The sequence below is a fragment of the Aquarana catesbeiana genome, linkage group LG08 (assembly GCF_042186555.1).
Source record: "Aquarana catesbeiana isolate 2022-GZ linkage group LG08, ASM4218655v1, whole genome shotgun sequence".
Lineage (NCBI taxonomy): Eukaryota > Metazoa > Chordata > Amphibia > Anura > Ranidae > Aquarana > Aquarana catesbeiana.
Window position 1 is genome coordinate 149,620,318 of NC_133331.1, and position 23,930 is coordinate 149,644,247.

The 23,930-nt window shown below is 42.4% G+C and overlaps 1 protein-coding gene across 1 annotated transcript in view; it reads right to left on the bottom strand.

Moving 5' to 3' along the window:
- Positions 1 to 4,919: 4,919 nt before the first annotated feature.
- The window catches only part of TYSND1 (trypsin like peroxisomal matrix peptidase 1), a 41,688-nt gene continuing 22,677 nt past the window's right edge, over positions 4,920 to 23,930 (bottom strand). The window contains exon 4 of the mRNA XM_073596565.1: positions 4,920 to 12,290. Within this exon, the coding sequence (XP_073452666.1) occupies positions 12,073 to 12,290 (218 nt within the window). The 3' untranslated portion in view covers positions 4,920 to 12,072. The remainder of the gene's footprint in view (positions 12,291 to 23,930) is intronic.

Here is a 23,930-nt window from a genome sequence, read left to right on the forward strand (position 1 = left end):
GTCTACTGGGGACATCGACAGATGTTTATTTTGCAATCAGACACTATAACAGATGTTGATGGGACACTGGCAGAAGTTGAGATACACTTGGACACTGTGAAAGATGGTGCTTGGTGCACAGTTTACAGATGGTTGCATTGTGGGGGATCTGTGTATAACTGCACAGTAAAGTATCATCAGTAGCTACACACAGATCCCTGACAGGCTGCAGTGATCCACTCCCTCTCCTCACTGAGCTCTCTGTGTGAGAAGAGGGAGCATGTGCTTCTGTTTACATTGTGTGATGGCTGTGATTAGACACAGCCATCACATGATCAGGAGGGCCAATAAGAGAGCCCATGTCCCGATCTGTGATGTGTTGTGTCTTGAGGACACAGCAGTTAGAGAGAGCTTCTGATGTGTGCCCCAGGGGGTGCCCGGGAGGCCATTTATAGACACCCTCCCAGAACTGGAGTATTTGCGCTGTAGCCGTCTTTTGGCTTTAGCGCAGCCAGGAAGCAGTTACAGATTACAATAGACTTTTGAGTCCTAAAGAAGCGGATATCTCCCAGGAAACTTGTAGACTTTGGTTCTCATTTGGTATTTACATTGTATTGTTTAGTATGGTCCCTTATATGTCTAATGAAAAATATTCAAGACATGCTTGTATTGTCCTTTTGGAACAGTTTTTATTGTACATTTTGAAAAAAGTTAACACTTTGTGGTTTTTATCCAAAACTGTGTGTATAAGTTACTATTGGAGGTATTTTTAAAGTCCCCTTTATTCGGTTTGGTGTATTGCATGTACCCAACAACAGTTTTTCTTAAAGAGAGATGTCTGCTAATTTCCTTGTGTCCCTGGAATATGAAATAAAAGACAGTGTTGTTTTTTTTTGTTGTCTGCAAAAAGCTTAAATCACCGCCTCCTCTATTCAAAATGAAAGAAAACACCACACAACTCACACACATTGGCTTTAGCTATATTTTAAAGTAGCAGATTTATTTTATTGCGAACAATCTGTGTCTTGTGGCTTTTCCATGGAGTCTCCTAGCTGCTATGCTAGATACAGATGGGATTCTCTGCGATCTCTTGGCTTCTAACTTCACGCCTCAGAGATCCTAGGCTTTTTACACCACACACTTACTATGTTATTAGTCTCCTATGTTTGCAAAACTGGCAGAGCCATCATTACACAGAACAGTGTAGCTCCTTGCAGTCTTGTCTTGTGTTCCACCTCTTCATTTGGTGACAGCTGTATTTTTTTTTTTTAAATAAGGGATGGCTTAAAAAAAAAAAAAAAAAAAAAAAAAAAAAAAGGAAGAAGGGGAAGAGTAAGAGAGAAGAGAATTAGGAGGAAACAGAACTATCAGGCCTTTTGCACACAGGGCCATCCAGCTTCTGTGCATCCCTGCAGGCATTTTAGTGCATCCAGGAGGAACAGGTGAATCATCAAAATCCATGGCAGGATGCAGCTGAACCGGTTGAATAATGGATCGAGTTGTACTGGTGTTTTAGGGCCCTGCGCACTTGGATCTGTATGGTCACAGGCTGCTCAGAAATCAAGAGGATGTTTAGGAAAAATACATTAATATCAAACCATTGGCTTCTTTGTAAATGCATTTACATTTTCTGTGTGTGCTTTACCATGAGGTAGGGAAAGGTAATCTTATAGACTCATCCACCTTACAAACCACTCAGTGTGTTTGCTACCCCTCTCTGCCAATCCCTCCATTGGCTGCCACTTGCCCAACGAATTAAATTCAAAATACTAACAATAAGTTACAAAGCCATCCATAACTCTGCCCCCAGCTACATCACTAGCCTAGTCTCAAAATACCAACCTAATCGCCATCTCCGTTCCTCCCAAGAGCTCCTGCTCTCTAGCTCCCTCATCACCTCCTCCCATATCCGCCTCCAGGACTTCTCCCGAGCCTCGCCCATCCTCTGGAATTCCCTACCCCAATCTGTCAGACTGTCTCCAAATTTATCCACTTTTAGGCGATCCCTGAAAACTTTCCTCTTCAGAGAAGCCTATCCTGCCTCCATCTAACAACTGCACTATTTTCTCCATTAGCTCATCCCCCACAGCTATTACCCTTTTGTATAACTGGACCCTCCCTCCTAGATTGTAAGCTCTAACGAGCAGGGCCCTCTGATTCCTCCTGTATTGAATTGTATTGTACTTGTACTGTCTGCCCTAATGTTGTAAAGCGCTGAGTAAACTGTCGGCGCTATATAAATCCTGTATAATAATAATAATAATAATAATAAAGGAAAGAGGAGGAAGAAAAGAGACATATGTATACTCTGTCTTCCATAAATGGTGATTCTGCACTTCCTGATAGTCACAGCGGAAGCTGATCAGCGGATGCTGGCCAATGGATGTCCGCCGACACCCGCTGAACATCTAGGAGAGGCGCTGCCTTCTTAAATAAGGCAGAACTCCGCCCTGACAGGTGGAAAGTGATGGATTTTCATTCCCTGAAAAGCAGGACATAAAATCCATCACTTCCTTCAGTAAAAGCACCACACAAAGTACACAAAAACACAGGCTAGGCACACATTTAACCCTTTGATCACACTATATGTTAACCCCTTCCCAGCCAGTGTCAGTAAAGAGACAGTGCATATTTTTTAGCACTGATCATTGTATTAACCACTTCAGCCCCAGAAGGATTTACCCCCCTTCCTGACCAGAGCACTTTTTTTGCACGGTAATGCGACATGGCTCCGAAACAAAATTGACGTCCTTTCTTCCCCACAAATAGAGCTTTCTTTTGGTGGTATTTGACCACCTCTGTGATTTTTATTTTTTGTGCTATAAACAAAATAAGAGCGACAATTGGGAAAAAAAGCATTATTTTTTACTTTTTGCTATAATAAATATCCCCAAAAAATATATAAAAAAAAACATTTTTTTTCCTCAGTTTAGGCCGATACGTATTCTTCTACATATTTTTGGTAAAAATCGCAATAAGCATTTATTGACTGGTTTGCGCAAAAGTTATAGCGTTTACAAAATAGGGGATAGTTTTATGGCATTTTTATTAATAATTTTTTTTTTTTTTTTTACTAGTAATGGTGGCGATCAGCGATTTTTATTCTGACTGCGACATTATGGCGGACACATCGGACATTTTTTACACATTTTTGGGACCATTGTCATTTATACAGCAATCAGTGCTATAAAAATGCACTGATTCCTGTGTAAATGACACTGGCAGTGAAGGGGTTAACCACTAGGGGGCGGGGAGGGGTTAAGTATGTCCTAGGGGAGTGGTTCTAACTGTGGGGGGGAGGGGCCGTGTGGGACACGTCATTAATCTCTGCTCCCGATGACAGGGAGCAGAGAACAGTGACACTGTCACAAGGCAGAACGGGGAGATGCTGTTTACAAACGGCATCGCCCCGTTCGTCTTCTCCGTGAGGCGATCGCGGGTATTCCCGCGGCTATCGAGTCCGCGGGACCCGTGACCCGACTCACGGAGATCGCGGCAGGTGCGCACGCAGCGGCAAATTCAGAGTAACGTACGGGTACGTTACTTTGCGCAGCCGTGCCATTCTGCCGACGTATATCTACAGGAGGCGGTCGGGAAGCAGTTAATATCACTGGTTCCCACAAAGTGTCAGAAGGCCTGCCGCAATATCGCAATCCCACTATAAGTCACTGATCGCTGCCATTACTAGTATGAAAAATATGTAATTTTCAGTATATATCCTATAGTTTGTAGACGCTATAACTTTTGCGCAAACCAATCAATTCAAAGTTGGTCTTTTTTTGTTTATGGCACAAAAAATAAAAAAAACGCAGAGGTGATCTAATGCCACCAAAAGAAAACTCTGTTTTTTTTTTTCTTATTTGGGTACAGCGTTGCCTGACCGTGCAAGTTAAAGTAACCTAGGGGCGTACTGCAAAAAATGGCCTGAACATTAAGGGGGTAAATCTTCCGGGGGTCAAGTGGTTAATGAATGGAATCTTTATAGAATAGCCATACCAAAATTGAAAAAGAAACCTCCGCTGACAGAAGGGGCTATCATGCCGACCTCTACTCCTGATGCCCATCTGTCATGTTTTTCCAGTAGCTTCTATACTTTGAGATACTGAAACCGGAATTAGTATGCATTTGCTTAGAGTTCAGCCTAAAGTGGTTGTAAAGGCAGAAGGTTTTTTAGCCCATCTCTATCCAGCAATGTTGCAGGAGTGTCTCATTTGCCCAGTACTCCCCTCCTCATTGGCTGACACAGCAGAGCGGTGCCATTGGCACCCGCTGCTGTCAAATTCAGAAAAGCAATGAGGAGAGAAAGGGGTATGGTCAGCTGGGGTCCCATGTCTGAATGGATACAGGGAGTTGTGACTCGGCTCGGGTGCCCCCATAGGAAGCTGCTTGCTGTGGGGGCACTCAACAGGAGGGAGGGGCCAGGAGAGCCGAAGAGGGACCTGTGAAGGAGGATCTGGGCTGCCCTGTGCAAATCCACTGCACAGAGCAGGTAAGTATGAAAAAAAAAAAAAAAGATATTTTACAATCGCTTCAAAAAATAAATACTGTTCTGCAAAAACACATTTTGTAACTATTTTGCTTTAAGCTTTTAGCCATTGTTACCCCTTGAACAGCAGACTCAAAGATGGAGGGTCAGTACTTTGAACCAATCTGACTGTTGCATGCACATGTGCAGACAAGGAACTGAAAGAAGAAAAAGGAGCAGAGAGATTGCTTCATCAGTCTAATGCTGACACTTCTTTACTGCCCTGTCACAGGCTGGGGGCAGAGAAGTATTGAACCTTCTTAAAAAAAAAAAAAGTCATCCACGTTGCTGTGCTGTTTTGTTGACAGAGATTTACACACTTTACCAAATACATAAAACATTTCCACACAAAAATCCTGTAAGCTGGATATAAAGTACCAAACCAAGCAGCACATTAAAAACAAAGAACTTGAAATAGTATAAAAGCACTTTACACTTTATTGAATGACAACATACAAAATATCTTAAATTTAAAACCTCGGCCAAAAAATATCTTTGCACTGTGGGAACAGACTGATATATTAAAGCGCTGTTTCTAGAGCCAATCTCTGCCTGGATATCAGCATCAAGTGCAGGCAGTCAGTAAACACCAACATTTTTCATCTATCTTTGCTTGAACTTTATCAAGGTGTAAATCTCAAGACTGGCTGCACAGAATCACAAATCCTTTGGCAGGTAAAACAGCTCCCATATACTTCATATATTTTGCTATTCACCTGGAATACAAATACAACTCTAGTGGGAAAATAATTATTTGATTCCCTGCAGATTTTGTAAGTTTGCCCACTTACAAAGAAATTAAGGGTCTATAACTTATCATAGGTGTATTTAAAATGATAGAGAGAATATCAACCAAAAATCCAGAAAAAAACCCCCACATGATACAAATGTTATTTTACTCACTGAACTGCAACTCAATTTATAAGTATTTGATCAACAAGCTAAACACGGCTTAGTACTTGGTGGAGAAACTCTTGTTGGCAAGCACAGAGGTAAGACATTTCTTGTTGTTGGTTACCAGGTTAGCACACATCTCAGGAGGGATTTTGGGCCACTCTTCTTTACAGATCTTCTGTAACTCCTTAAGGTTTCTTGGCTGTCGCTTGGAAACTCGAAGTTTCAGCTCCCTCCATAAATTTTCTAAAGTATTAAGGTCTGGAGACTGGCTATCATTTAAAATACATCTATGATGCAGGTAAATCCTACTAGAGGTCTAATCTCAAGAATTTATGACCAATTAAGTAAACCAGACAACAGCAGGGGGATACTCTACAGACTAAAAGCCAAATGGGAAGAGGATATAGGGGGAATGACCCAAGAACAATGGGCGAAAACCTTGGAATTGAGTGTACAGGTCTCGGTGTCCCCTTCACAGCGGCTCTCTCATCTACTCTTGTTGAATAGAGCCTACTATACACCTAAGAGACTTTTTAAATTTGGGAGAAGGCCTAATGACAACTGCCCCAGATGTCAGAGGTCGGGAGACCTCATCCACATGCTGTGGAGGTGTCCCAAATTATTTAGATACTGGGAAGAAGTGACCGGAAACTTGGGAAGTATCTTTGGCGCTATAGTAGTAAAAGAGGCCATAACCTGTATCCTGGGGTATAGAAGAGCTCTGGGGGAGAGACTGAGCACCACACTGGCCATCACGCGACCCTTGTTTCAGGCTAGGAAGATGGTAACACTAAGATGGCAATCAAAAGACCCCCCCTCGGTGAAAGACTGGATCTCTACTATTAATGATACTCTGAGTAGGGAAAGAGTGGAGTACATAAAGAGAGGCAACCTTCAGGAATTTGAAAGCATGTGGAAGCCATGGCTAGAGAAAGCAGGAGGTCCCTAATAGGCAAGGCGTAGGATTAGACCAAGAGAGGGGCTTAACACAATTATATAGGTAACCGAGTCCCTCTCCCCTCCAACCTGGCCCAGAAAATGATAAAGTCCCACTTACCACTGGGCTTTAGCGTTACTACAGATTGAGCCTAGGTGTTGGGAATAAGGGAGGACTTGCTGCTAAAGTGATACATTAAAGTATTCAGAGGGACGATACAAAAGGTATAGAGGTAATGCATGATCCACTATGATGTAAACCGGAGAAGGCGACAGTCAATGAACATCGAGCTGATTTTGCCCTCTGCTTATTGGTTTCTGAAGTGGAAAAAAAAAAAAATACATCTATGATAACAATTATAGACTCATTTCTTTCTTTGCAAGTGGGCAAACTTACAAAATCTGCAGTAGATAAAATAATTATTTTCCCTACTGTAAACAGCAAGTCCGTTTTTATTAGCCAAATATTCAGTACATGACTCACCTACTGCAAGTTATATTATTTATTATTAGTAGCAACATTTTTATAACATCCAATTATTCAGTGATTTGCATATTGTACATTCAGTCCCTGCCTTGAAGGAGCTTACAATCTAGAGCAGTGGTCTCCAAACTGCAGCCCTTTGCTTGCCTTTATGCGGCCCTTGTAGGACTATTCCTCTTACCAGTATTCATCCCACTGACACCAACATTGAGGCACCATTCCTTCCACTGACACCAACATTGAGGCACCATTCCTCCCACCAATACCAAGAATGGGGCACGATTCCTCCTACCAATACCAATGATAGTACCATTTCTCTCACCAATATCAATTATGAGACACGATTTCTCCTCCTACTGTCCACAGATGCTATGTTTTTTTTTTTTTTACTCCCACTGATCACCAAACCAGAGGCATTATTTACATGCTTAGCTATATTACTTGACTTATACATTTGACTCTGGGGCATTTTCTACTCCCAATGGCCACAGTCCGCCCCTGTAATGTCTGAAGGCCAGTAAACTGGCCCCTTCGTTTAGAAAGATTGGAGACCCCTGATCTAAAGTTCTCACACAACCAGGGAACATAGAAACTCCATGGAGATAGTGTCTTCACCAGGATTCGAACCGAGGACCCCTTTGTTGCAATGCAGAAGTGCTATAACCTATCAGCATAACACGAGTGATTATATAAAAAAACAACTTTTACATACAAATTCTGATAATCGATTTGTCAGAGACCCCACTCTAATTTTCACCTTATTTATCTTATATAGATAAGAATAATTTATACCCTAGAAGAGGAAAAGGTAATTTAGTACATTGTTCAATTACCATAGAGGAACCAACTACTGCTCCGGCATGATCAGTGGGGTTTCACACATTACACATTGTTCAAATAAATAATTGCTAAACAATGTCGAATGGGTGGCATTTTAATATTTCCAGCGGTGCTCTGATTTTCTGTAAACATTTCCAGATAAGAACATTTGTCAGCAATCAGACTCCTAATGCTTCCCATTATTTTTAGCAGTCAGAGGCAAAGCATTATACAGACCACCTCTTTGGTTCTTTGGCGTTTAGAAGCAAGTTACAGTCAAGTGAAACCTTGGGCAGTCTGTAACAAATAATTGCTCAGCATTTAAAAGCTTCATCTAACCCTTATTGTGCAGAGAAACAAAATTAGACACGACGTTGTGTAGGTGTGTTAGAATTTCTGATCATATAGAAATAAATAGACCTCATATATGGATAACCTGCAAGAAGAAGTAATGTCTTTTTGTCCCTCCAGGCTTGGCTAGGTTGTGAAATCAAAAAGGAAAATTGTATTTCAAGCTAAGGCTTAAATATAAACATATGTAACCCCCTAACTCCATATTTAATATCCCTTTAACACCTTAGGGCTAGTCATTTTACAATAGGTCAAGCGGGAGCATTGTTCTGGGAGGACATCATGTGAAATCCTCCCAAGATCAGGCTGCGCTCCGGCACGATCTGTCACATGTCGGGTCCATCGGACACAGATCACTGCACCAGCCCGCCGCCGTATCATGAGACTGTTGTGGCCAAACACAGCAGATCACATGAGAGTTGTACACAATGAAAGGCTTTGATTCGTGCCTTTCATTGTGTATTATTGTGATGAGCTCTGTGATTGTACCATGTGATGACTGTGACCAATCACAGCCCATCTGTACCACATGATTAACTGTGGCCAATCACAATAGTAAATACTGAATGAGTAGTTTTCATTCAGAAAACATGGCTGCTTATAACTGTAAAATGCACAGTTAGAAGCAACCATAGTGTGTAAAAAAAAAAAAAAAATATCCTGATTACCTCCCCAGAGAAGTAGTGTTACTAAGGTAACATTGTATTGCTCTGGTCACTTTATGTAATCATTTTTTTTTTTTTTTAATTACTGAAAAAAAAACGTCGTCAGTGTCGCTGATCACCGCCAAACCAGTGGCGTCATATGATGACGCTGCACTGTACTGTTAAGAGTATGTAAAACATTTTTTGAAAAAATCTATTTTTGTTTTTTTTGTATTTCTGTTTTTTTTTTTTTTTAAATTGTGATAAAAAAATTGCAACTTCAAAAAACTCGCTCTGCCTCTTACTAAATACCTTGGACTGCCTTCTTTCCAAAAGGGGTAATATGGGGGAGTATTTGTACTGTCCTGGCATTTTTGTGCCTTAAGAAATGGGACAGGCAGTCAGTACATCAGGACTGATTTTCAGATATACTGTATATATAGTCTGTAAACTCTATTCCTTTCCTAAAGCTTAAATAATATACACTGATGTGGCTTATTTTCACCAAAGAAATTTAGCAGTATACATGTTGGCTTAAATTTCTGAAGATTAATGGCAATATTTTATAACAAAACGAAAAAATAACATGTTTGTTTTTCAAAATTTTCAGTCTTTTTTTGTTTGTTTTGCAAAAAAAATAATAAAAAAATAAAAAATAAAAATAAAAAGCGATGAATAAAAATAACACAAAGAAAACTCTTTATGTGAAAAAAAATTTATAAAAATGTAATTTGGGTACAGTGTTACATGACCGCACAATTGTCATTCAAAGTGTGACAGCGCTGAAAGCTGAAAATTGGCCTGGGCAGGGTGAAAGTGTCCAGTAACGGAGTGGTTGTATATCCTTACATATACATATACCCATTGAAGCGAGTGGCCTCAGGTGATGCACAGATTTGAAACAAATCTTCCTACATAAGTTGTACCTGTTTATCTGCGGTATTCTTTTCTCTACAGCCATTCAAAGTCCAGAATTTATAAAGCTTGTCTGAGCTGTTGGAAAAAAGAGGGCGGAGGGCTGAAGCTACACTCTGCAGAGCTCAGTGAGGAGAGCTCTGAGAGCTGATTGAAAGAAAAAGGTCACACACATTCTTCACAGCTCACAGGAACAGAGCTGAGGCTGTCAATCAGCTAGAGGTCCCTCCCCAGTCACCTTTTTTCTTTTGGGGTCAGAAAAACTTGTCAGAAGGGATTCATGCTGATAGCAGAGGAACGAGGCAGCAGACAACAATGACACTTAGTGCTCTTAATTGAGACAAGTATGCCCTATAGAGATAGATATGCTTTGTTCATAATTAATATCTGAGGATTACGACCACTTTAAATAGTTTGAGCCAAGTTGGCCCAAACAAACGGTTTACAGCACTAAAAAGGTAGGTTTGCTGGGCACACTGTATTACCTTTATGTAATGTATGTAGCCTCTGCTACATACAGTATATAGCACTGTGTTCTGGCAGTGCGATGAGAACTTTCTCTCCTGCTCTCGGAACAAAATTGAGTCAGACTAAGTGCTGCTCAGTCATTCACGGAAAGCTTTGTATGCCATGAATAAATACAAAGCTTGCTCTGACTAGTCCAGGCGGAGTTTGTGATGTCATCTGCCTGCCTTAGCCAATCAGGGGAAGCACTGTAATCATTCACAGATTACACAGGTTCCTGTGAATGGCTGAGCCGTGCTCAGCCTGACTCAATTTTTTTTTTTTCCAGCAGAGGGACTTGAAGTTCTCGTTCCACTGCCAGAACACAGTGCTGTATACTGTAGGTGGCTGAGGCTACATACAGTTAAGACAGTGTGAACAGCGAGAACACCAGTTCAGTAAATAGCTTGTTTGGGCCAGCTTGGTCCAAACAAACTATTGAAAAGGGACATCAAACATGGAGTTAGGCTTTAAAAATGGAGGCTGTTAAGTGATTTACACATAGCTCCCCAACTTGTATGGGAAAGATGAAGACTTTTAAAAGAGATACTAAAGTCTTGTTTGTTATTTTTAAACCAAATAAAACATGTTATTTTGGACTATTTCTATTTCACCAAAAGCTAAATCTCCATATTCTACTCTTGCCTACTACGCCCTACTGCGGTAGCAATTGCCTATATATTAAAAGATCGCTGGGTGGGGGACGTGGGTGAGATGGAGGAGGAGGAATGGGAGGAAGTCCTAGACGCCTGCAAAAAAGTCTCTCATAAGTCATCAGACCGTCTCACACAACTGTTTATTTTACACAGATCCTACCTGACCCCCCTACGGTTGGCCAGATTTAGAGGTGACTATAGCCCACTTTGCCCTAGATGTGCAAGATCTCAGGGAACATTTTTTTCATCTCCTTTGGCTATGTCCAGTGATACAGGATTATTGGTCCCAAATAGTTAAATTTTATTCATGACAAGATGGGCTCTCCTCTAACACTATGCCCGAAACAATGTTTATTGAGGGTGTTCCCAAATCCCGAATCAGATAAATTCCATCACATATTTCTACAGGAAACACCGTTTATTGCCAGAATGCTCATTGCAAGGAAATGGCTTAGAGCAACGCCGCCCAATATCAGGGAATGGGTTGCATCAATTAATGCTGTTCTACCATATAAAAAAGAAATCTATGCTCACAGAGGCTGCCCCACAAAGTATAATAAGATCTGGGATACTTGGTTAAATGAGGCCTCCACCTGTGATGAACTAGATGCCATTCCACCTGACTAAAATAGGGATAAAGAGCTAATACTGTTAGTAGAGCGTAATAAATGAGATTACTGAAGCGAATCAAGCAGGATTATGTGCATAAATGTATCCGTTGTTTATCCATCATTTTGCTTAAAAATTAGAAGGCCTCGGTGCATTTGTTATCCATAATATACTGTACACACCTGATACCTATACCACAAATTTATTGTCCTGTACTTATGAACAATCTTTCAATAAAGAACGTAATCAGTCACATCACAGGTATTATAAGTATTTTTCCCTCTTTTTAAATCACAACCATGAGTAGTCTAATGTAGTTCCTTCTTCCCCAGTTTTGTGCAATTATAAGTATAGAAAATGATCAAGTATACCCTCCCTCGTGACAATTAATGATTGTTCAAATGTGTAATTTTTTTTTTTTTTGCCATGAGCTTGGTTTACATGTAAAGCGTTTAGCTTATAATCAGACCTTCTCACATCGACTTGCCTAAAGCAGGCCAAATCACTTTTGTGCAGGGACTGGCAGCTGAATTTTGATCAGTGTGTGGCCAACCCTGCTCAGTAGAAGTCCATCATTTCATTGACTTCCGTTGAAGGAACATGTTGGAAAATTTGCCTTGATCAGCAGCTGCAGCAGCATGTGCCACTGTCAGAATACAATGTCCTTTTTCTGCACAACCCCTTTGTGGCACGGATCGTGTGAAAGTAAGGTATTAATTACATGTATGCAGTCCAAATGTACTTACAAAGGAATCATAACTTGCTCTTTAAAACATTTTCAGGAGACCTCTGTAGTCGCCACACATCTCGCACTGCAAGACCAGCCTTATTAAGCTCTCCGAAGCTCCGCAAATCCCCAAATTGCACATATCTGTCTAGTGCTGCTTGAAGAATGGTAACAGGGACACTGAAGTTTAAATGGGGGTATGTTGCCCCTGTATTGTTATCCCTTGTGTTACTAGCAACAATCCCTAAAAATAAAGAAAAACACAAAAAAAAAAATGCTGACACAAAATATATAAATTGACCCAGGCTAAGAGGAGTAAATAAAGAACACTGCTTCAAGTGGTTAAAAAACCTAAACATATTTTACCTTAATACATTCCTTGCTTTAGGGTAAAAAACGTTTAGGCATCAGTATCACCCCCCTCCTTTTACTTACCTGAGCCCTCATTCAACCCTGTACTGTGCCCGTCTGCAACTCATCTCTTCTCTCACTTCCTTGTATCACAGGCTTTGCTGAGGCAGTGGCAACGTATAGCTTTTAGCTCCTGCCAATCAAAGCCTGTGACGAAAGAGCGGGGGGCAGGGCCGACTCCAGCTGTCTGTGTCTATAGACACAGACAGCGAGGCTTGGGAGCAAGCCCGCACGAGTGTCCTCATGGAAAATGGCTTCCTATAGGGGCACTCGTAGGAGCAAAAAGGAGCCATGAACGCCGGCAGGGGTCCTGAGAAAAGAATTCCTTTGCACAAAGCAGGTACAGTATCTCACAAAAGTGAGTACACCCCTCACATTTTTGTAAATATTTAATTATATCTTTTCATGTGACAACACTGAAGAAATGACACTTTGCTACAATGTAAAGTAGTGAATGTTGATTCCTGTAAGCAAATATGTCTACCTCACATGTAGTGTTCTGTTCTGTGACAATTGGTATACTGTAATTTATCCTTTTTGTGACAATAAAGCACCTTTGTTTTTTTAAAAAAAAAAAAAAAGTAGTGAGTGTACAGCTGTTTAGACATTAGTGGCTGTGTGTTGAGTTATTTTAAGGGGACAACAAATTTACACTGTTATACAAGCTGTACACTCACTACTTTACATTGTGGAAAAGTGTCATTTCTTCAGTGTTGTCACATGAAAAGATTGAATAAAATATTTACAAGAATGTGAGGGGTGTACTCACTTGTGAGATACTGCAAGTATAAATCTGTTAAAAAAAATAAAAATAAATATTGCATATAAAATCACTTTCAATTTCAGACAGTGATCGCAAACAGTTACAGTTGTGCTCATAAGTTTACATACCCTGGCAGAATTTATGATTTCTTGGCCATTTTTCAGAGAATATGAATGATAAAACAAAAACATTTCACTCATGGTTAGTGTTTGGCAGAAGCCATGTGTTATCAATTAACTGTGTTTACTCTTTTTAATCACTTCAATAAAGGGCACTTATACACCTTCCTGCCCAGACCAATTTTTTAGCTTTCAGCACTGTCGCACTTTGAATGACAATTGCGCGGTCATGTTACACTGTACCCAAACTAAATTTTTATCATTTTGTTCCCAAAAATAGAGCTTTCTTTTGGTGGTATTTGATCACCTCTGGGATTTTTATTTTCTGCTAAACAAATAAAAAAAAAGACCGAAAATTTTGAAAAAAAAAAGTTTTTTTTTGTTTCCGTTACAAAACTTTGTAAATAAGTACGTTTTCTCCTTCACTGATGGGGCTGCACTGACTGGCACTGATGGGCACTAATATGCAAAATTGATGGAGCATTGATAGGTGGCACAGATAGGTGGTAATAATGGATGCTAATCAGTGCCAAACAATGCCTGCCAATCAGTGATGGGCACTGATTGGCATCCCTGGTGGTGACATCCCTGGTGGTCCAGTTTGGGCATCCTCGGGGGGGGGGGGGGGGGGGGGGGCTGCACTGATAATCAGCACAGACCCCCCCCCTCCGTCAGAGGAGCAGCCGATCGGCTCTCCTCTACTCGCGTCTGACAGACGCGAGTGAGGAAAAGACAATCAATGGCTCTTCCTGTTTACACTGTGATCAGCCGTGATTGGACATGGCTGATCACGTGGTAAAGAGTCTCCATCAGAGACTCTTTACCTAGATTGGTGTTGCAGTGTGTCAGACTGACAATGCAACAATGATCGCCGCAATGTGAGCAGCGGCTTGATATTCTGGCGACATCATGTCAGGATATCAAAATCACTTTGCCGCTGTCATTTTGCTATATGGCGGGCGGCAAGTGGTTAAATCATAATGGCAACAGGAACTACCCAAATGACCCTGATTAAAAGTTTACATACCCTGGTGATTTTGGCCTGATAACATGCACACAAGTTGACACAAAGAGGTTTGAATGGCTATTACAGGTAACCATCCTCACCTGTAATCTGTTTGCTTGTAGTTAGTGTGTGTATAAAAGGTCAATGAGTTTCTGGACTCCTGACAGACCCATGTATCTTTCATCCAGTGCTGCACTGACGTTTCTGGATTCTGAGTCATGGGGAAAGCAAAAGAATTGTCAAAGGATCTGCAGGAAAAGGTAGTTGAACTGTATAAAACGGGAAAGGGATATAAAAAGATATCCAAGGAATTGAGAATGCCAATCAGCAGTGTTCAGCACATTGCAGTGGCTTCTATCCTTAAGGCTTCTATCTCTAAGTGATTCTTTCTACAAGTGATATGCACTTCAATCTCTGCTTCAAGTTCTGCCTCACCTGAACATTCCTTCTCTTTACAGGTATGTGTCAGCTCAAACCACACCTTCCACCGTTAAATGAAATTGGGATCTGCTTGCCGTCTCTGTGTGTGTGTCTTTGGTATGTGTCAGCTCAACCACATCTTCCACCGTTAAATGAAATTGGGATCTGCTTGCTGTCTCTGTGTGTGTGTCTTTGGTATGTGGCCTTCTCTATCTGTTGCCCTGTGTGCATAACCATGACGTTGTTTTTTGTTGCTCTGGACTATCTTACCTAAGTTTTATTTGTTGATCTTATCTTGGCCTCTGGCCTCTTGCTATTCTGACTTTAGAAGCAAAAAGTCCACTTTGATTGTTATGTTATATAAATGAGAAGTTGCGCTAACCCCAAAAACAAATGTGAACAAGTGATGAATAGCTGCTAGCACACAAACAAACCAAGTCCCATCAAATATATAAAAAATACGTGCAGCGCTAAAAAATATAAGTGTATCACACATTAATAAAATAAATAAATCAGTGACTTAAAACCAAATATGAAATAATATTAATCAACACTGTAAACACTGGTGAGGTGTATACAAATGTCCAAAAGAAATGTGTTGAGTATGGGTATGTCCAGAAGCAATATGTTAAGCTCCACAGACTAAAGTCAAAAGACTGGAGTCAATGCATATAAATAGAAGGAGTCTTCTCACACAGAGGGGGTGCTTGGACACAAGCACTTTGTCTGCAACAAACTCACCGCCCTTCACGACCTCTTTATCACAAATTAATTTAACCTACTTGTCATTACTGAAACCTGGCTTCATGAATCAGATACTACTTCGCCTGCTTCCCTCTCCCATGGGGGCCTTCTCTGGACTCACTCCCCCAGACCAAGTGGACGGAAGGGAGGTGGAGTGGGAATCCTTCTAGCCCCATGCAGCACCTATCAGGTACTTCACCCACCTCCCTCTCTGACACTCTCCTCTTTTGAGGCACATTGCATTCGTCTATTCTCTCCCATTTCTCTAAGAATTGCTGTCATCTACCGGCCCCCTGGACCAGTATCAGCCTTCCTTGATGACTTCTCTGCCTGGCTACCCTACTTTCTCTCTTCTGAAATCCCCACAATTATTCTCGGGGACTTCAACATCCCTGTTAACACTAACACTACTATTACTTCTAAACTTCTCAGTCTAACCTCATCAATTGACCTGAAGCAATGGATACAGGCTCCTACCCACTCCAACGGCAACACCCTTGACCTTGTCTTCTGCTATCTGTGCACTCCGTGCAACCTTTCCAACAATCCACTCCCACTCTCTGATCACCACCTTATTAGTTTTGCTCTCTCCCTGTCTTCCACCTCCTCTCCCTCCAACCGCCTAACAGTTACACGTAGAAACCTTCGCTACCTCAACCCTTCTCTTCTCCGCTACTGATCACCTCTTTGACAAAATCTCACCTCTGTCCTGCCCCAACCTAGCCACTTTCATCTACAACAGCTCACTGTCTTCCTCCCTAGACAAGCTTGCCCCCCTCACTACACGCAGAATTAGGCCCCAACTGCTACAACCCTGGCAAACAGATGACACCAGAAGTCTCAGAAAACGTAGCCGCGCTCTTGAGCGCCTGTGGCATAAGACTAAGATCCAGGAAGACTTCATACAATATAAATCTGCCCTCCTAAGATACTATTCCTGCCTTCACACTGCCAAACAGACCTACTTTATCACACTCATTAACACCTTCTCATCCAGTCCACGTCAACTCTTCTCTACCTTCAACACTCCACTCTGTCCTCCACTGCCTCCACCCACCAACTCACTTATGGCCCAGGAGATTGCCAATCACTTCAAAACTAAGATTGATACAATTCATGAGGAGATTGTCAATGCGCAAAAACCTTCCCCATGCAACACCCCATGTCCACAGATACAATCATTACTTCCCTCATTCAACCCTGCTACTATTACTGAGGTTGCTAAACTTTTATCTAACACTCATCTAACCACCTGCCCCCTGGATCCTGCTCCCTCGCAAATGCTACGCTCGCCCTCTGACTCAATTCTACACTCTCTAACTCACGGTTTCAACCTCTCCCTCTCTTGTGGCATCTTCCCAAACTCTAAAACGTGCGCTAGTCACCCCCATACTTAAAAAGCCCTCACTGGACCCCACAACTTACATCCCTCCTCCTTACTCTCCTTCTCCTCCAAACTTCTTGAAAGACTGGTCTACAACCGACTAAGCGACCATCTGACCATGAATAAACTTCTTGATCCCCTTCAGTCCGGTTTTCGCCCTCAACACTCCACGGAAACTGCTCTCCTTAAACTCACAAATGACCTACTAATGGCTAAAACCAGTGGACACTATTCTGTACTACTTCTCCTGGATCTCTCTGCTGCCTTTGACACAGTGGACCACCCCCTCCTCAAAAAAAAAACTCCACTCCTTTGGTCTCCGTGACTGTACTCTTCGCTGGTTCTCATCCTACCTATCCCACCGCTCCTTCAGTGTCACTTACAACTCTACTTCCTCCTCTCCTCTTCCTTTCTCCGTTGGGGTACCCCAAGGTTCTGTTCTTGGACCTCTCCTTTTCTCAATCTACACCACCTCCTTGGGTCAGTTGATTGCCTCCCACGGCTTTAAATATCATCTCTACGCTGATGACACCCAAATCTATCTCTCCACCCCCCAGCTCTCTCCATCGGTCTCACGCATTACCAACTTACTAGCAGACATATCAGCCTGGATGTCACATCACTTCCTCAAACTCAACCTATCCAAAACCGAGCTCATGATATTTCCTCCCTCAGGTGCCACTTCCCCTGATTTCTCTGTCAATATCAACGGCTCAACTATCAATCCATCTCCCCACGCCAAGGTCCTAGGTGTAATCCTGGACTCTGAACTAACCTTTCGACCTCACATTCTATCACTATCCAAAACTTGCCGCCTCAATCTCCGCAATATCTCCAAGATACGCCCCTTCCTAACCAATGTCACCACAAAGCTTCTAATCCACTCCCTGGTCATCTCCCGCTTTGACTATTGCAACTCCCTCCTCATTTGTTTACCTCTAAATAGGCTATCTCCACTTCAGTCCATCATGAACGCTGCTGCCAGGCTCATCCACCTCACAAACCGCTCAGGGTCTGCTACACCCCTCTGCCAATCCCTCCATTGGCTGCCACTCAGTCACCAAATTAAATTCAAGATACTAACTATAACTTACAAAGCCATCCACAACCTGGCCCCCAGTCACAAAATACCAACCTAATCGTTCTCTTCGCTCCTCCCAAGACCTCCTGCTCTCAAACTCCCTTGTCACCTCATCCCATGCTCGCCTTCAGGACTTCTCCAGAGCCTCTCCCATCCTCTGGAATGCTCTACCCCAATCCGTCTGATTTTCTCCTACTTTATCCACTTTCAGACGATCCCTGAAAACTCATCTCTTCAGAGAAGCCTATCTGGCCCCCACCTAACAACTGTACATTTATCTTCTCAATCAGCACATCGCCCACAGTTATTACCTCTTGTATCTCTTGACCTTCCCTCTTAGATTGTAAACTCTAAGGAGCAGGGCCCTCTGATTGCTACTGTAGTAAAGTGTATTAAAGTATTTGTACTGTCTACCCTCAAGTTGTAAAGCGCTACGTAAACTGTTGGCGCTATATAAATCCTGAATAATAATAATAATAATAATCAAGAAGTGGAAAATAAGGGGTTGTGTTGAAACCAAGTGGATAAGGCTGTGTAAAAAGGGTGCGGCGCTACCTCAAAAAAACAAAAGATACATACAATACGCTACTAAAAATTAAATTGGTAATCGAATACCTCTGATAATATATAGAACATAACCAATATGATTAACAAATCGGCTTCAAAAGAATATTATACAATCAAGAAAAAAATCCAATTAAAAAAAAAAAAAAAACAAACAAAGTGATAAAACATGAAAGAGTTCAAAAATATTGTGAGAGATGCAGTTCAAAAGGCGATAAGAGTATTAAATCACCCTAAGACATACGGGGGGTGTTCACACTCACCAGCACTTTTTGTATAAAAATTCAAGGTTGGTAGATATCTCTACACCAGCGACACAGCTAGTGATAATTCCTTATTCTTTGCTGCACTTCAGGCAATCGTGCTCAAAGAAAGACATAAAGAGTCACAACAAAGGAACAATCATAGCGTAGCAAAGCTTAATAGCAGGCGCTAATGCTGGTTAGAAAAACAATGCCCACTTACATTTGAAAGTGCCATGTGCTAGCACCAACATCAACAACTTTAGGGTACCTCTGTACGCCATCCAGACGGCAACCGCGTGTGTTCCAATGCAAGAGGAGGTAGAAACCAGCAGGCATGGAAGTGACGTCAGTGAGGGATGGGCAAACAGCCTCCATGTATTTTGTGTGATACACGTCATCAGGAAGCATGCCCTCCACCCTTTTACTGAAGCCTTGTAAACCCCTCCCTTCAACACAATAGGCTTATGGAGATTAAAATGGTAAAACATCATCCGAACACTTCCGGAGCTCATAGTTGCTCAAAGAGCTAGAATTTAAGAGCAAAATCAACTACATTAAATAGTTCCACAAATACAGTAGAAGTATACAAGAACTTCATTAAAAATATATGCAAATAGATAAGCATACAACATAAACTGTATAAACCGTCATTCCAATGCGTAAAAAATAACAATACTACATTAATACACAAGGAGTCTAGATCATTTTAAACAACATTCTACACCTTTAATGTATAAAAAAATATAGTTAAAAAGGAATTTAATATGTATAGTTGAAAAACTTTTTATACAATGAGGAACAATGACCATTCTCTTGCTGGTATACCAAATCTCCTAGATGCCATCTTGTGGCCACATAGATGAATTACATGCAAAAAAAAAAAAAAAAAAGTCTCAAGAAAAAAAGAGCCATAATAGGAAAAATAAAAAAATGTGCTAATTACTAGACAAATAGCAATTCAAGTTGATAACGATATTTAAACCCGCTGGCCACAAAATTGATTAATGAGATTATTGTGTAAAAAAAAGACAGTTCTTTTTTTTTTTTCTTCTTAAACTTAAATTCATTAAAAAAATGTTTACCATTAAGCTTCCTTGCAAATTTATCTAAAACATTTTTTATAGGTACTTAATACTTAATACTTAATACTTACATACTTAAGTCCCCCCCTCTTGAATGGGAGGACAAAAAATGACTTAGATTTAAACAAACAAGTGCTATCACAACAAGCTAGAAATAGAGGTGGTTTCCAGCCTATAGGATTCAATCAACTTCCCCAGCAGAGGAATACTAATGAGCAATACAATGTGAATACATCTAATAGGTATTCCCCCCCCTGAGGGAGAGATCCCCAGTGGGACATCAAAATAGAGTTAAATCTCCTCCACATCATTATAATGGCTATGGAGTGTTCCCACAAGGAGACAGAAAATAGGATTTTTTAAAACAGCTTACCTGTAAAATCCTTTTCTTTCGAAGGACATCACGGGACACAGAGCCACAGTAATTACTGATGGGTTATATAGGTATCACTGGTGATTGGACACTGGCACACCCTATCAGGAAGTTCAACCCCCTATATAATCCCTCCCCCTTGCAGGGATACCTCAGTTTTGTAGCCAAGCAATATAGTGTATTAGAAGAGGGGCGGGACCTCTGTGTCCCGTGATGTCCTTCGAAAGAAAAGGATTTTACAGGTAAGCTGTTTTTAAAAATCCTATTTTCTTTCTCGAACATCACGGGACACAGAGCCACAGTAATTACTGATGGGATGTCCCAGAGCAATGCTACCTGAGGGGGGGGAACCACGACCAAGTAGGGTTCAATCAGACCTGAGGACCCTGTACCGCTGCCTGCAGCACACTACGCCCAAAGGCGATATCCTCATGCCTTCTCACATCCACCTGATAGAATCTGGTGAATGTATGAACTGAAGACCAGGTTGCGGCCTTGCAGATTTGAGCCATAGAGGCCCGGTGATGCACTTCCCAAGAAGCACCAATAGCCCTTGTGGAATGTGCCCTGATCTGAAACGGAGGAATCTTCTGTTTCAAACCGTAAGCTTGAATGATCAACTGTCGAATCCATTTAGCAATGGTAGCTTTTGACGCTGCCTGTCCTCTATTGGGACCCTCTGGCAGCACAAACAAAACATCCGTCTTGCGGATCTGAGTAGTTGCCCCTAGATAGGCTTTAACTGCTCTTACTACATCCAACGAATGTAGAGATCTCTCTTCCGGAGAACAGGGATCTGGAAAAAAGGAAGGTAGAACAATGTCTTGGTTTAAATGAAAATCAGAAACCACCTTCGGTAAAAAACTAGGATGAGGGCGTAGTACCACTCTATCCTTGTGTATAATCAAATAAGGCTCCTTACAGGAAAGAGCTGCTAATTCTGATACTCTTCTAGCAGAAGAGATGGCCACCAGAAAAATTAATTTCCTTGTCAACAAGACCAAAGGAATCTGACTTATTAGTTCAAAAGGCTGTTTCTGTAACACAGCCAGGACCAAATTCAAGTCCCAGGGGTTTAGGGGCGCTTTAACCGGAGGATTAAGACGCATCACCCCCTGCATAAAGTTTCGGACCAAAGAATGCGAAGCAAGTGGCCGCTGAAATAATACTGATAAAGCAGAAACCTGGCCCTTGATGGTACTCAAGGCCCGCTTCATCTCTAATCCCATCTGTAGAAAATCAAGGATTCTACCTATGACATATTTCCTGGGATGCCAACCTCTGGATTCACACCAGGTTATATAAGCCTTCCAGACTCTATGATAAATCATCCTGGAAGCTGGCTTCCTTGCATTAATCAAGGTAGATATGACAGGACCTGAGAGCCCACGACTCTTCAGAACGTGGGTCTCAATAGCCAAACCGTCAAATTTAGCGTTTGTAAGGCAGGATGGAACACTGGACCTTGAGATAACAGGTCTGGGCGTACCGGTAGTGTCCACGGGGAACCTACTGTCATCCTTACTATTTCTGCATACCAAGTCCTTCTGGGCCAAGCGGGGGCCACCAGAAGTACCGACTTCCTTTCCTGCCTGATCCTGCAAAGGAGTCGTGGTAGTAGCAGAATAGGCGGGAATGCGTAAATCAGTGAGAACCGATGCCACGGAATCACCAACGCATCCGTCCCGCATGCAAGAGGATCTTTTGTCCTTGCCACAAATCTGTCTATCTTTTTGTTGAATCGGGATGCAAAGAGATCTACATCTGGAACACCCCATCTTTGGCATATGGCCCAAAAGACGTCGGGATGCAGAGACCATTCCCCTGGAAGTAACTGCTGGCGACTTAGATAGTCCGCCTGCCAATTCTCTATTCCCGGGATGAAAACTGCCGATATGCATGGCACATGCATCTCTGCCCAGACTAAGATCTGGTTCACCTCTTTTTGAGCAGCTCGGCTCCGGGTGCCTCCCTGATGATTGACATAAGCCACTGCTGTGGCATTGTCGGACTGGATCCTGACCGGACAACCCTGTAGCCTGATAGTCCAGGCTTTTAGAGCTAGATGTATTGCCCGGATCTCCAGAATGTTGATGGGTAAGGTCCTCTCTGTCTTGGACCATACCCCTTGGACCGCAGCCTGTTCCAGAACTGCTCCCCAACCTGACAGACTGGCATCTGTTGTTACCACCGTCCAGGTAACCGGTAGAAAGGATTTCCCCTTCTGCAGGTTTTCGGGTATGAGCCACCAATTGAGGCTCTGACGCACCGCATGCGACAGGTGCATCGGAAAGTCTAATGCCTGAACCTTCTTGTTCCAGGTCGACAGAATACTGTGTTGCAGCATTCTTGAGTGAAACTGAGCATAGGGAACTGCTTCGAATGAAGACACCATCTTCCCTAGTAGCCTCATACAAAGGCGGACTGAGGGACCCTTCTTGGTCCTTACTGTCAGAATCAGCTCTCTCAAAGCAGTGATCTTTGCCTGGGGTAGAAATATTTTCTCCTGGCTTGTATCTATAATCAGACCTAAATACTCCAGTCTTCTTACTGGTTTTAGGAAAGACTTTTCTAAGTTGAGGATCCAACCCAGGTGTTCTAGATACCTGACCGTGGTCCTCAAGTTTCCATTCAAAGAGGCTACCGACCGGTCTATCAAGAGCAGGTCGTCTAGCTATGCTATGACAGCTATACCCTGAGCCCTTAATCTGGCCAGAGGAGGAGCCAAGATCTTTGTGAACGCTCGAGGTGCAGTGGCTATCCCGAAAGGCAGAGCCACAAACTGGAAATGGCGCCCTCCTACCTCGAAGCGCAGAAACTTCTGATGAGCAGGAAAAATGGGCACATGCAGATATGCATCTCTGATGTCTATTGATGCCAGAAATTCTCCTCCCTGCAGGGTGGGAACTACTGTTCGAATTGATTCCATGCGGAAGGATTGAATCCTTAGGAATCGGTTCAGATCCCTTAAGTCCAAAATGGGCCTGACATCCCCATTTGGCTTTTGGACCATAAAAAGGTTGGAATAGAAGCCCAATCCCTGGTCCTTTGCGGGAACTATCATAATGACCTCCTGCGACAAAAGTCGCTCTAACGCTAGGAGGAGCGACTGCTTCTTCTCTGGGTCTCTGGGAACATTTGATCTGAGGAACCGAGGAGAAGGGAATTCCTGAAACTCCAGCTTGTACCCTAAGGTTACCGTGGAGACTACCCATCTGTCCTGGAAGTCCTCGTGCCAGAGCTCTGAGAACTGTCGCAGTCTTCCCCCCACTCGAGTGAGCGGGGGCACCCCCTCATGCAGAGGTCTTAGTGTTTTGCCTAGTAGGCTTCTTTCCCCAGGACTTCTTTTGTCCCTGGGGTTGACTCTTGTCCCCGATGGAGGCGGCCGTCGAGACTGCCTGGAGGCTGAAGCCCCCGGCGCTGGGGAAAGAGTCTGTTTGAAAGAGGGACGCTTACTCTTCTTCTTGACAGGTAAGAGAGTGCTTTTCCCACAAGAGATTCTCTTGATATAGTTATCCAAGTCCTCTCCAAACAACCTTGCACCACGAAATGGAAACCCAGCCAATAGCTTCTTATATGGTGCTTCGGCTGACCAATTTTTCAACCATAGGATTCTACGTATATGCACCAACCCCAGTGAAAGACGGGAGGTTTGCACGATAGAATCTCTAATGGCGTCAACCACAAAGCAT